The sequence below is a fragment of the Emydura macquarii genome, unplaced genomic scaffold, assembly GCF_026122565.2.
Source record: "Emydura macquarii macquarii isolate MOO-44397 ecotype Brisbane River unplaced genomic scaffold, CSIRO-AGI_Emac_v2 contig_2676, whole genome shotgun sequence".
In the NCBI taxonomy this organism is placed as follows: domain Eukaryota; kingdom Metazoa; phylum Chordata; order Testudines; family Chelidae; genus Emydura; species Emydura macquarii.
Genome location: NW_027132813.1, coordinates 31,541,472 through 31,556,154, shown reverse-complemented (window position 1 = coordinate 31,556,154; position 14,683 = coordinate 31,541,472). Strand labels below are relative to the sequence as shown.

At 38.6% G+C, this 14,683-nt stretch overlaps 1 protein-coding gene across 2 annotated transcripts in view; it reads left to right on the top strand.

Annotated features, from left to right (window-relative positions):
• ASB3 (ankyrin repeat and SOCS box containing 3) overlaps positions 1-14,683 on the top strand; it is a 115,519-nt gene that overhangs the window by 68,403 nt on the left and 32,433 nt on the right. For both annotated transcript variants that reach the window (XM_067565136.1, XM_067565137.1), the window contains 4 exons: positions 8,686-8,798; positions 9,402-9,537; positions 11,136-11,313; positions 13,784-13,981. In XM_067565136.1, the coding sequence (XP_067421237.1) occupies positions 8,686-8,798; positions 9,402-9,537; positions 11,136-11,313; positions 13,784-13,981 (625 nt within the window). The remainder of the gene's footprint in view (positions 1-8,685; positions 8,799-9,401; positions 9,538-11,135; positions 11,314-13,783; positions 13,982-14,683) is intronic.

The following is a 14,683-nucleotide window of genomic DNA, read 5'->3' as shown; positions in this document are numbered from 1 at the left end:
CTTAACATGTAAATGCCATTAGAGAGAATTTCAATTGAACTCCACAATCTAAGATGTTTCTGTAGTTATGTAAGTTACCATAAGTGAAGTGTAACAAGTGTCTGTCTGTGGTGTAAAGAACTCTGAAGTAGGGGCCAATCACTGAAAGCAGAGCAACTGTTTGGGCTTGTAAGGAAGGCAGGGCTGGCCAGATCCCTGTAGATGCATAAATAGCTATTCTATTTTAAATAGAATTCCTATGTGAATAAGTGGAAGTTTTCAGCTTCCAGAATTGTCCAACTAAGTCGGGTTGGAGAGGGTAAAAAGGAAAAAGATAAAAGAGAAATAATGAGTATAGGAGAAAATGTTCAAGAACCATTCATCTCTCCTGAATGTGACCCTTGTAATGCCGCCAAAGACAGCAAGACTTATGGTGATAGCCAGGGCAAGCAGTAGCTGTGCAAGGGGCTGCTTTAGCTTTTGCACCTATTCAATTTTTCAAAGACTTAAAAACATTTTAAACAAGACATTATCAATAGCTTGCTCCATAGGACAAGCTCTTTCCTGCTTTCCACAACTGGAAATGCATAACCTCCTATCTCTACCAAAATGTTAAAATGTGCAACACATTCAAGGAGGCAGAATCACAGCTTCTCCTGATTTTGCCTCAGAGAACTATATGACATCAATTTTAATGAACAGCTGAGGTATGCGGATATAAACAAAACAAAAATAGAGAACCCCTCACTTTGCTGTTTTTGCCTTTTAGCCCAACAATTTTGCTCTTAAAACCAAACAGTTTTTATTTCAATATAATGTAAGAAAGTGCTGTGAAGTACTGGTTTACAGTGTTAGTACAGTTTATATGTAATATCAAAATTTGGTAAACTGACCTCTCTGTAGTGTTCTTGCTGCCTTACTTGGCCAATGACAGTCTTGTTTCCAGCTTCTGTAACCAACCTGAGGAGAAGGATAATGTATCCTCACAACTGAATAGAGCATTGGGTCTTAGGCAGTGAAGTTTTGTCTGTAAGTCAAGGGTAGTTTACCAACTTGTTTTCAGCAGCTGCTGAACTGTGAGGCACATGTGGCTGTTCCTTATAGTGGCACAAGTTGTTGGCTGGGTGAGTAAATAAGTGGTTATTTTCAGTCTGCAGTGTTTTTTTCTTGGTACAATGAGAGGAGTTGGACAGTCAAAAGCTTGTTACATTGGGTCATAGAATCATAGAATATTAGAATTGGAAGGGACCTCAGAGGTCATATAGTCCAACCCCCTGCTCAAAGCAGGACTAACCTCAGCTATATCATCCCAGCCACGGCTTTGTCAAGCCTCAGCTTAAAAACCTCTAAAGATGGAGATTCCTCCCTAGGTAACCCATTCCAGTGCTCACCACCCTCCTAGTGAAAAACTTTTTCCTAATGTCCAACCTAGACCTCCCCAACTGCAACTTGAGACCGTTGCTTCTTGTTCTGTCATTTGCCACCACCGAGAACAGCCTAGCCCCATCCTCCCTGGAACCTCCTTTCAGGTAGTTAAAGGCTGCTATCAAATCCCCCCTCATTCAGTCTTCAGAATCTGCAAGGGAGGGAAGTGCTCCATAACTTGAGAGTTGAAAACAAAAACCACACTCCTTTAATCAAGAAAAAACATTGAAATTCTTCCACATTTTTAAGTGGATTAAACATTCTGTAGTGTCTGAGCAGCTAAAATAATTATGTTCTGGGACTGTAAAAACTGAAAGCTTTTAAAATAGATCCTTGTTGAGTTTCTTCACATGAGAGGCAAGAAGGAAAACATTAATCTGGCAAAGACACTAAAGTTTAAACAGAATCCCTGCCCCTAGTTTGATGGGAGGGGTATTGGGGTTCTAGGTCAACAAGTTGTCAGGTAGTTCCAAGGTCACTGGATAGTAGAGGTCTCTGAAAAGATATGTTTGCATTTATAGAGAGGCATACAAGTGTTAATATGCTCCTTTTTAGTTAGTGACACTTCATACCACAATCCAGTTTTAAACATCCTGAAGGGTTTAGACAGACTTTATATTGGATGTGCACACTTCATATGTATGCTAAAGATTCTACTTGGAGTGACTTCAGTGATCCAGTTCTTCCTTTTTTGACAGGTGCAAAGGGTGTTATTGGAGTAAGGGAAATTAACAGTCACTTAGTCCTTCACATGTCGTGGGCAATGCCTTGAGAGACGAGGATGATTTCTTTCACAGCTGTTTATTTTATATGGATCCTTTGGTGAATGAGGAGTCTGATCCTTGAGCTGCAGACTCGTTGGCAGACATTGCAGGTGGTGTTGGAAGGCAAGGTTTGGCCAGAATTGCTACATGACAGTTGTCTGTCCTTTTTTTTCCTGGCATTTTTCTGCAGCCACGGTGAGGCGATTTTCCTCAAAATCGGTTGTTCCTTCTCTGACAAGTCTTTGCCAGTTAGCCCTGGCTTGGGCTGTTGTCTCCCAGCATGTGGTGTTGATGCCACATCTCTTGATGTTTGTCTCAAGGGTGTCTTTGAAGCATTTCTTTTGGTCTCCCTCTTTCCTTTCTCCTTTGGTGAGTTGGGCATACAGCAATTGTTTTGGTAGGCAAGCATCAGGAATGCACACACAGCACCCTCTCCACCGCAGCTCATGCTGGATAATCAGAGCCTCAATACTGAGGATGTTGGCCTCTGTCTCCCCACTTTATGTTGAGGATCTTCTGGAGAAAGTGCTGGGGTTCCAGATTTTTCACGTGTTTTTTGTAAATCACGAAGTCTCACATGTGAGGAACCACACGGTGCATTTTTGTTGTTTATCTTTCTCAGAGAGCATATGAGCTGTTGAAGAAGATTGTGTGAGGCATTTTGGTTTGTGGTAATGTTTGTATGATGAGGGTACTTAGTTCTGGTTTCCTATTCATTAGGTTCAGTTAGTTCAGTTTCCTTGCCTCCCTAGCATCTGCCCAAAATAAGGGGCAAATGGGAATGAGTTGGCTGATAATTAATCTGGGTAAAACAGAGATGTAATTGGTTGGTTGGTAATCTAGAGAAATTAGTGAGGGTTGTAACTGCTCCACTTATTCATGAAATGAATCCCACCCTTGCCAGAACAGTTTGGGTATAATTTGAACGCAAGATTTCTCTTGGATTCCCCAATAGCAAAAGGGGTTCATGCAACTTTTTGACTCTGTGGTTGGTTGAAGAATTGCAGCCTTTCCTCACTGAAGGAGATCTGACCAGCCATCCATGCCTCTGTCACTTTCAGGCTTGGGCTGTTTTGTTGTCTCCTAATTAGGGCTACCCTCAAAGACCACTTGGAAACTTTAGCCAATGCTGAATACAGTAGCAATATGGAGTGGAGTGGATCAGCCATGAGCGCATTAGACCTGTGAGCCATGCACTTCACTGGCTTTCCATCTGCTTCTGGTTACCATTGAAATAATTAGTTTTAGTCTACAAAATCCTCTGTGGTTTGGCATTAAGCTGTCTTAGAGTTTGCAGCTCTTCTTGTGCTCCATCATGTCAACTGAGGTCCGCTGAGGAACTTCTGCTCACAGTCCTTATGTGATTTTGGACTAGAGGTAGGGCATGTGTTGTGAATTTTTTGGAACTTTGCTACCACTGCCACAGCCCAAACTTGCTTCATTGTGAAGTGCAAGACTCATCTCTTTGACAAAGCTTTCATTATAACGAAAGCGACTACTTTTCTTTTTCCTCCTTTCTTCTTCAACGTCTCTTTATTAATTAAACAGCAAGAGTTCTGTGGCACCTTAAAGACTAACACATTTATTTGGGCATAAGCTTTCCTGGGCAGAAACCCACTTCATCAGGCACATTCAACGAAATTTGCTAAAAACAGACTAACATGGCTACCCCTCTGCAACTCATCTTTATTAATTGATGCTGTTTTTGGATGCCTTGTGTGAAAATATTGCAGTTGATGAGAGCCTTAACTATGAGACTTGATATTTGGAACTTTCAGTAGCTTTTTATTGTAAAGAGGAGACTTGGGAAAAGGTGAAAATTTTATACAAGAAGAAATTTACTTGAGAATCATTTCTGAGCTGCTATGGAAAACTCAAATACCTAAATAATAAAAACTGTCTAGTAATTCTCTTCTTTGCTAAATCCTTCAGTGAAATCATAGTCCTCATTTTATGACTGTTGCAGAAATTCTCCTGGGTGGTCCCAGAGCCTCATTGCAAACAAACATTTCTTTTCAATTTATTGTCACCACAGACTATTTCTTAAGTCCCCAGTCACATGCTTTTGGCACCCATCCCAATTTACATTTTCCAAATGTGAAGACTTTATGGGTTCTTCAAATGGTGGCTTGTACTACTTTTTGATAGCAAGGAAGATATTCATATGCAATATAAGCAAAAATGTAACTTTTGTTAACATGTAACAACAGAAGAAAAGTAAATATTTCTAAATAAAACATTACTTTACAAAACCTACACCAGAACATTGAAAAAAATATGAATATTCAATACTGCACTTGGCCTTGCTATGTCTAGACCAAGCTTTACAGATTTGTAGAAGAAAACAAAAGAAATTGTTACAAATAATAACATAGGGCCCAATCTCTAACATGCTGAATACCTTTAACTCCCATTTAACTTAAGGCAGTGGTTTTCAAACTTTTTAGGCTGCGTACCCCCTTTCCAAATAATGTAGTCTATCCTGTATCTCCCCATCTGAGATAAGGTCATAATATATCTATGAAAATATGGGGAAAAACAGTCTGTAAGAGGTATCACAATGCCCAAGCCCCGGTGTGAGTTGCCTTGGATACAATTATTTATTTATTTATTATAATATCTAACAGAGGCATAGTTTGGCTTCTATATTTGAGGGGGCAGGGCCCCCGGCCAGCAGCCACCACTCTCCAGCCACCCAGCTCTGAAGGCAGCACTGCCTCCAGCAGCAGTGCCGAACTTCAGAATGGGACGGCTGGAGAGTGACAGCTGCTGGCTGGGGTGTGTGTTTGTGGCGCCTGAGGGCTGTTTTTTTAATCCATTCCCATCCAGCCCCGCAATACCCACTCCCCCCTGATCCCACAGTTTTCCTTGAATTTTTATCCTGCTCCCACTATCATGGCAATGGCTCCTGCGAGATCTCACAATTTAGTTTAGAAGAAGTCATGCCATACATATATAAATATATTTTCCTTTGTCTCTTGACTCCTATGTCATTTTTAATAGCTAAAGCAATTTTTCCCCACTTCTTTCATAAAGTCATACCAGTGGCTTCATTTATCACCACTGACAGCCTGTTAACTAGAAAACAAGTTCTGATTGTGGAATAATTTTTGCTTCTAAGTGTTGGCAATAAATGTATAAAGCAGATACAGAGCAGTTTAATAGACTAGACAGAGATTGGAAAAATAAAATTGTTTGGATTGAAAATTCAGTAAACATGACCTTAGAAGAACGTAACACTGACATGCCTTTTGTGAAACTTATTTATTTTTCAGTGTGGTTCTAGGAGGTCCTCTATGGCAGTGGTTCTCAACCAAGGGTATGTGTACCCTGGAGGTACACAGCTCTTCCAGTGAGCACATCAACTCATCTAGATATTTGTTTTACAACAGGCTATATAAAAGCACTAGTGAAGTCAGTTCAAGCTAAAATTTCATATAGACAATTACTTGTTTATACTGCTCTATGTACTATCCACTGAAATGTAAGTACAATATTTATATTCCAATCAATTTATTTTATAATTATATGGTAAAAATGAGAAAGTAGCACACTATTTTGAAAAATTGCTTAGGATACTTCTGTATTTTTAGATCTTATTTTGTAAACAAGTAGTTTTTAAGTGAGGTGAAGCTTGAGGTATGCAAGACAAATCAGACTCCTGAAAAGCGTATAGTAGTCTGGAAAGGTTGAGAACCACTGCTGTATGGAATTTTACAAATTATATTATTTTACACTTTTTATAGGATTTATAAGTCTTTTAAAATGTTTTACGAAGAGTTACTAAGCTTAGCAACTCTCCATGGAATTATGTACTGAATATATGGGCAGATCATTTAATCTCTTTGTTCTTCAATTTACCTAGGGTTACAGAGTGTATTGGGGATAAAGGTACAAGCAGAACCCAGAACTCCTGATTCTGTTACTTCATGTAATCAACAATCACTTTCTTTTTAAGGGTATTTCATTTTCAGTGGTGTCTGCAGTACCTAAGCTTATATTGGTACCGTTGTGGTGCCTAGAAAATGCCCAAACTCAGGACAGACTGCCAGAAAATAGGGAAGACATGCCAAATTGGTGGTGTATTCTATCATTAGATTTTACCAAGCCAGTAATGAAAGGGTATTCCCAGCTCACTGTACTAGTTTACCAGAGAGTACAGACAATCCCTTTGGCATGCTAGCCCCTGTTACCACTCAGGCAAACTGGACTTTATGGTGTAAGGTTATTAAAACCAAAACCACCACTCATTAGGTTCTTCCAGTCCCAAAAGACTGGTCACTCTCTCCAGGTCACAGCATAGTGCAGGATTTCATCAAAAACAAGGCTGTTAGCCAATCCTTAGTAAACTAATTAAAGATTGATTAATCAAGAAAATAAATGAGTTATTAAAAAGATTAAAGCAGATAAAAGTACATTACTGTTGAATCAGGATATAAAATGAGTCCTGTTGTTAGCAGATATCATGTCGACTAATTCGCCGTAAGTCTCTTAGAGTCCTTCCATGAATCTGATAGAGTCCTAAAGTGATATTTTGAGGAGCTCAGTCCAATGGCTCAAATTCTCCCTGTTTAGAGTTCAGCAGATCAGAGTGGTAGGATTGTTCCCAATTCTGCATCTTCTAGCTGCAAAGAGCTCAGTGGGTGTCACTGGCCCAGCATGGGTTTCCTCCTGAAGAGGAATAGGTAATGCAGACATTTTGTGAATCTCCATTGTTACGCCAGGACCGCCAGGACTCTTCTTTGAAGTTAACCTTATACTTCCCATGCATGCACACATAATCCAGTTATACTGTTTTACATAAGGTAATTGCTGGTCATCCATTATAATAGGGATAGGTAATTGATGACAATACAGGTAATATCATTAGTTTCATGCAGTATGTACACATCTTAAGGTTGATTGAGTACAGGATACAGACAGATGAAAACAATACCATCAACGTTTGCCTTGATCTCTTATAAACACAAATGAATGGGGTGTATCTGCTAGCCCATTTAACATCCCTTTAATACTCACACACAATTGAATTGGCACGATTACATTGCAATGCCTCTTGACATTCCTTTAAAGATTACACAGGTGAACTGGCCTGTTAATTTTAATCTGAGCTGGTTTGTCAGCATCACAGATACATTAGTAAGTGTAGTCACATATTCCAGTTCCACTTCCCTGTCTTCATACTGAATATGAGGGTAAGTGGGGGAGCAGTGTGGGCTGATTGTGGTCTCTCATCACTAAGTGTGATCAGGAGTACATCCACTGGTGTTGATGTAGTTTTACACCAACATTACTCCATCATTGACAGCACTAGAATTACTCCTGATTTACATTGGTGTGAGATCAGAATCAGGCCTAGTGTAGACACTGCACAGAGAACTGGCTGATATAAGCCACGTCATGCAGCACTGTGAATTTGCCTTAATTTGCAAAGTCTTGTAAATAGGGGTTAACACTCCACTTTCCTGGCCATAGCTTTTCAGCTGGTATGAAAGAAAACATCTACATAGGCTCATATAATTTCAAAATAATAATTGTTTACAGTGGCATTGCACAGTTCTACTTGCCCAGATGAGTAGGATTTTTTTAATGAATAAAAAATAATAAAAAATAAAAATTTATCAAGCTCCATCATCGTAGTTAAGTAAAATATACCAGTCCAGAGAGGGGAAAAAAAACTCTGACAGTTTTGTAAGGGGTAGATTACATTCTCATGGCTGTCTATACAGAGCAGCAATGTGCACTAATGTATTGCGCATTAATGTGTCTGTGTAGGCCCTGCTGGCATGCACTAAAGGTCCCTAGTATGCTTTATCATGAAGTACACTCTATTACACTACACTATGTTAAAGGAGGGTCTACCTGGACTGATTAATGTAAGGCATGTTAGTGCACCGTAGAAACCATATCCCACAGGGCACATTACCCCACCAAGTAGACAACCAACACCAAAAAGGACTAAGGGCTTAATTTCCATGTTTACAATTTTTTTTTGTGTGTGTTAAAAATTATTTGGGGGGGGAAATTAAAATTACTAGCAGATGTTTTCTTAATTATGGTTTCCATAGACCTTCACCTTCTAGAGAAAGAGATGTTAGTTTTGCTGTACATTCAAACTTTTATTCCCTGTGAAACCACATTATCAGATTTATAGTACTTTATCTCCATTATCCATGTACTGACTAGCATATTCTTAAAATATAGTTATCAATGTCTCCATCTTGGAGCTTATAAATTTTTGCCTCAAAAAGAGGCAACACTGGATATAATTTCTGTTTCATATGCAGAACTTTGGAGGCGGGTACGTTTTGTGTGTTTGGGTTTAGATCAGATCACGACAATCTTGTAATCAAAGCTGCACAGTCACTCAAAGGGAATTAGTTTTGATTTCTGTTGTGGGGCAGTAAAACAATTCTGACTACTGAGGTGAAAAATTGATTGATAAAACCACTGAGCTGTCCAGTTCCTTCAGTCGTGCCTCTTTGGTAAAAGTAATTTTTTACTACTCTGTTTGAAGCTGTAGAAAATGGACATGCAGAAATTATAAAGCTTCTGCTCCAACACAGAGCAAATATTAATGGATCCCATTCTTGGTCTGGATGGAATTCTTTGCACCAAGCTTCTTTTCAGGTAACCTATACATTTATTATTTCATTTCCATGTAAATAGTGTGTTTTACCCTTTTAAAATGACAGTTTGTAGTTTTTGCTTCCCACTCTGGTGATTTATTATTGTTAGGCTGGGGCAGAAAAGGCAGTCTAAATGCTAATGATCATTCTGAATATGCCAAAGTATGCTACAGCAGCTACAGAAGGTGTTGGGCAGCAATGATTATTTAAATATTAAAAGTACTGTATGTACTTAAAAAGTGATCAGAATAATATTTGGGAAATAAATCTGTTGAAAAATACACTTAATGTTTTTGGGAAAGACTTTCATTGTATCACAGATGAGGCCAACCTGGTCTCTTCTGAATTTTTTATCCAGTTTAGAAATTTATCAGACTTATGGTTCTAATATGCTAATTTAATTTCTATTTATATTTATTGGACTGGGTGAATGTGCAAGATGAAATTAAACCTTTTTGATGGTTCTGCCACAGGCTTTCAGAATACCATACAATATTGAATGTACTCTATCTTTTAGATTTCTACACAGAATAAGAATGAAAAAGTAGAGTTTTATCAATTCTACTGCTCTTTTTCTAACAAAACAAAAATATATTTATTTCAGGGACATACTGAGATAATAAAATTGCTTCTTGAACAAGGAGCAGACAAGGAATGTGTGGATGACTTTGGAATCACACCTTTGTTCATTGCTGCTCAGTATGGGAAGCTGGAGAGTTTACGGATACTTATATCACATGGTAATGTTCACCTTTCATTTGGCATTAGTAATATTTGTATCATGTTAGTGAAACATCAGCTATGAACTGGTATGTGAAATTATCACATTAAATCTTACTATTCTAGTATCTTGTCATACTTTCCCTTGATTCAGAGCAAGAAACAGGAAATAAAACCTATGGGCTTGTCTGCACTTGAAATGCTACAGCGGTATAGTTCTTCTGTGCCACTGTAGAATTTCAGTGTAGATACTACCTATGCTGATGAGAGGGGTTCTCCTGTCAGGGTAGGTAATCCACCTTCCCAAGAAGCAGTAGCAAGGTCAACGGAAGAATTCTTCTGTTGACCTTGCTCTGTCTGCACCAGGGGTAAAGATTTTTCACACCTCTGGGTGATTTAGCTGTGTTGAAACCAGACCTAAGTAAAGACCTAACCTAGATAAAGATTAAGGGCCTGATTGTGGTTCCTTTAATCACAATGAGTAGTCCTTTACTACGTGAGAAGTCCCATTCATTTCTGTGTATTACTGCTGGAGCAAGATACTACTGAGTGTGATTAAGGGTATGACAGTCTGGCCCTAAATTTACGATTGTAATTCCTTCAGAATTTAACCAACAGACTTTGGTGTGCGTTTCTGAATAGTATGCCCTCATTGGCCTTCCCACCCAATCAAATGAAAATTAAACAATCATAACTATTAAACCTATGCGCACCCTAAACTTGGCCAAAACATCACATACAGATCAACAACTCTAGCATCTCAATACTTGTGGGGCACTATCTACAGAAACTAATTTCAAACAAAATAAAATCTTTTCCATTTCTCCACGATATCTATAATTTATCTGGTATTGCCCTATTCTATAGCACAGTGAGACAAGTGCTTCCCAGTCTCCTACAAAGTCTTTCGCTCATTTTACAGTGAAGTAAGAAGCTAACTCTAAAGTTGATTTGTAAAGGTGTAAAAAGTAATGATTCTGTGGTTTATAGTTGTGTTTATTAAATATCTTCTGCTATCAATGTATAATGCACTGCTAGTAATTTACCGAAGTGCAAGCCTAACAATCTGTCAGCATAGCACGATTATTGGCATGTTGAATGATGATCTCTCTTTGAATGGAAGAAAGTGGTTCAAAAGTGTGTAATGTTATTTTAGAGTTTGTTTGATTTATTAGATACTAATTACTTGCATTGTGCTGAAGATAGTGTATTTTTGCTGTATTTGTGATTAACTTAAAATAATATTTTACATCATTCATTCACTCTGTAACCTCATTAGGGTTTCAAGTAACCCTAAAGAGGAATTTTAGGAGACTAACATTTGTCATCAATGTTTTTTTCCTGTTAGATTTAAATGAAAACCAAAAATGATATTTTGAGAATTTTAGTTCTTATCACTTTAGTGTTATATTAATACTGAAAAGGTATGGGCAATTTGAAAACATTAATAGCAAGTGAGTAAAGTAAATATGATTCTTTAATACCTGTGGAAAAACTGCTGAATGATGAAGCAATTTTGTGAAAGCCAGTGGCTAATTAATGCTGTAATTTGTTTATTAATTTTTTGCTCTCTGTTATGATAATCAGTCATCCTATTAAGTGTTTTATTCTGTGTCAGGTGCAAATGTCAATTGTCAAGCCAAAGACAAAGCCACTCCATTATTCATTGCTGCACAGGAAGGCCATGCTGAGTGTGTGGAACTATTGTTATTGAAAGGGGCCAATCCAAATCTCTACTGTAATGAGGAGGAATGGCAGTTGCCTATTCATGCAGCAGCCCAAATGGGCCATAGCAAGTAGGTGATATAAAAACCTAATAAACGATTCTGCTCACTAAACGGTAATCAAGAATGAGATTTTTCAGCTATAAATAGAAGGGAAATAATGGGTTATGGACTTTTTAGTGAAGAGAATTAGAAATTCTAAACATTTCAGTTTCAAAGCTTGATCCTGCAGCTCTTGTCCATTTTGAACTCTCATTGAAGTAAACAGACATTTCGTATCAAGGCTGATCCAACGCCCACTGAAGCGAGTGGGTGTCCCACACCGAGAGGGGCTGCAGGATCAGACCTCTGCTCACTTGATCAGAATATTGCTATTTTTTTATTTTATGTTTTAGGTGTAAATAATAATAAAATATGCTTGTACAAAACTCTTCAGGAGCCCTTCATTAGAATTACAGTTGTAAATGATGACCATACAGCAGCAGAAATAAACATACAAATAATAAATTAACTGAACGAGCCAGTAAATCAAAGCATCAGAACAGTCCCTTTAATCCTCCTAGGAACATAGCGCCGTCCTTCCCTCCCCCCCCCCCCCCCCCAAAAAAAAAAAAAAAAGGAGGGGGGGAACCAAAGAAACCATTGACTTTTGCATCAGATTTGAGCTATTTTTCAGCAAGTGGGATAAGCAAGTTCTAGAGCCCCAGGATTTTCACAGAGATCCCTCTACCAATAGCCCCATCTCTTTTATAATTGGAGGATCCAATTTGAGTGACTCCACTGACCACAGTTTTGGCAGTATATCACAGGGAAAGAGGCACATTCTTACATTTAGAGCTCTGTAGTTCATGATCAAAACCTTAAACTCCACCTGAAGAACCAGTGCAGTTCTTGGAACACTAGTGCCACATGCTTCCAGAGAGATGCCCCACTCATTAAGTGAGCTGCTGCATTCTGCACAAGTTTCAGTCTGTGAATGATATTAAGGTGTAGACCTATGTAGAGTGCATCTTGTGGAGAAAGAAGAATGGAAAACAGTGGCAAGGTCCATTTGTGAAAGAAAAGGATGCAACTTCCTAGCCAGGCACATATGGTAAAAAGTCAGCGCTACAGCTGTCTAACATCATCAAGTGCCATGCGCTGGTGACTAGTGGCAGGCACCCTCTGTTAAAAGGGCTGATGTTGCCTCTGCCATGTCCGCCATCTGCTTCACCCAAGCCACCATCAGCTGAGCCTAATTTAGACTGGGCTTCAGCCAGCTCGCTCTCATCCATTCTCTGACCTCAAATAGACATTGGCTGAGGCACTGACCCTCGTTTTCTGGGTTAGACAAGATAGACACATATATTTGGGTGTATACTGAAAACACTGCACCCCATGTCTCCTAAAGGGCCCATATACATCTGCTTGGGGTATGTGTGTCAGAATGACATCCTGCAGTACCCCTCATTTGAGAACTCTTTGGGAAGAGGAGCAAGTGCCCACAATTACATGTTACATGTTACAATCTAGTCAAGAGAAAACGAAGTTACAGAAGGGCAGTCCTCTCCTCTCCCACCAAGGTTTGCAGGTGAGTCAACAGCATTTCATGATCAATGGAATGTAATAATACTTGCAAGGGTGCCTGATCTTCATCCATTGCCAGGAGGAGATCATTGCTTTATGTGACCAGTGATGTTTCTCTGCTGAATTCAGGTCTGTGCTCAAACTGATAAGGAAACAAGGAGGTCAGAGGAATCTAGATAGCGTGACAAATGTCTCACCACAACCACTAACTTACTCAAAAATGGAAGATGGATTGATAAGATTTTCAATGTCAAGGCATGTCTCCTTGAACAAAGGCTGTATTAATACTTCCTTCAAAGCAATGGGCCGTCTGCTGTCTCTAAGAGAAGCTTTGACAGTCTCCAACAGCAAAAAACCCAGTACTTCCCTACTGATTTTCATTAGTCAGGAAGGATATGGGTCCAAAGAACAAGTTGTGACACCAAATTCTCCCACCACCTCAAATACCTCAGTGAGCACCCCTGGACTGAATTCTAATAGAGAGGACATCCCCATTTGTCTACAATTTGTTAAACCAAACCCCTGGATCTGAACATCCGTCTCCACATACTTTGTAAAAGTCTAAATCCAAACATTGCAGAACAGGCAAATCTCTATATCAGTGTAAACCAATCCCTGGCTAAAATTATTAGAAGCTGAGATATTATTACAAATACATTAATCCCAACTAATTTTGAACTGCGAATCTTAAAAGATGTTTAGAAAATTATTTCTGTTTAAATTTGCAGACAGTTTTACATTGATACTAACAATTCCATATGTTTAAGTACATTAGGAGTTTTTGTGTCGAAATGTATGAAATTATGAACGTTCTTCTTTTACATACTTATTTAAGTTAAAAGAATGTGATTACATTTCAGGTGAGATTTTGTTTTAAACAATAATATCCATGGGAAAAATAGCCAGAAAAATTAACATATAACTTTTCCATATATATGAAAAAACTCCACAATAAACATAGTTTTAAATGTTACAGCATATTGGGATTGCTAATTCCAGTTACTGATCGGACCTGTGACACAGGAAAAGACAAAGTGAGCCCTGTCTATTCAGCAGTTTATGGTGGTAATGAAGAGTGCTTGGAAATCTTGCTTAAAGAAGGCTACAGTCCAGATGCTCAAAAGTGCCTGATCTTTGGCTGCATATCACCTATGTGTATGGTTTTCCAGAAAAAGTATGTACATCTCTAGTGTTTTTTAATTTCTCATAGGTTAACTATACTGCTATTTAAGAGTAGACCTTAAGTACCTGTATAGTGTATTAGTTCTGGGTCACATACATGAGTTGAAGAACCTCACTAAAATATCCTTTGGGATACTCTGCTCTTTGAAGAGGAGTCTTGTAGAACATAATTGCAGTCTAGTTTCCTGGCTTTCAAAAGGCCTTATCAACCATCTCTGTCTTCTGGGAACTTGACATGATGCTGTAATTGAATCAAACAGATTCTTAATTAGCTAGATTCTTTTCAGTAAGATTGAGTTCTTGGAAAATACTATTTTACTTTCTCTTTATGCCAGTCTTGTGTGTAAAACAAAGCAACATAAAATAGTTTTAGACAAGCTCCCCCTTTCCCCTCCCTCCCCTGCCCTCTGCCCTGAAATCTCTGTGTTCCTGGGACAAGACCGTCCCATACCCTGAACGAAGAGCTTTCAGTATGTTACAGTAATTTTGAACTACGAAGGAATTTACGCTTGAATTATAAATTCCTTGAGCTCATGATCCATGTGTCCTATTTGTTCTGTACAGTATGTATGGCACATAACAGAGGAAAAATTGTAAAATGTAACCCTACTGTTACTCACGTTTTAACTTAATTTACTTGATATTGAAAGTATATTCATGTATTTTCAGTTTCATGAGACAGGACTCCCTGCTG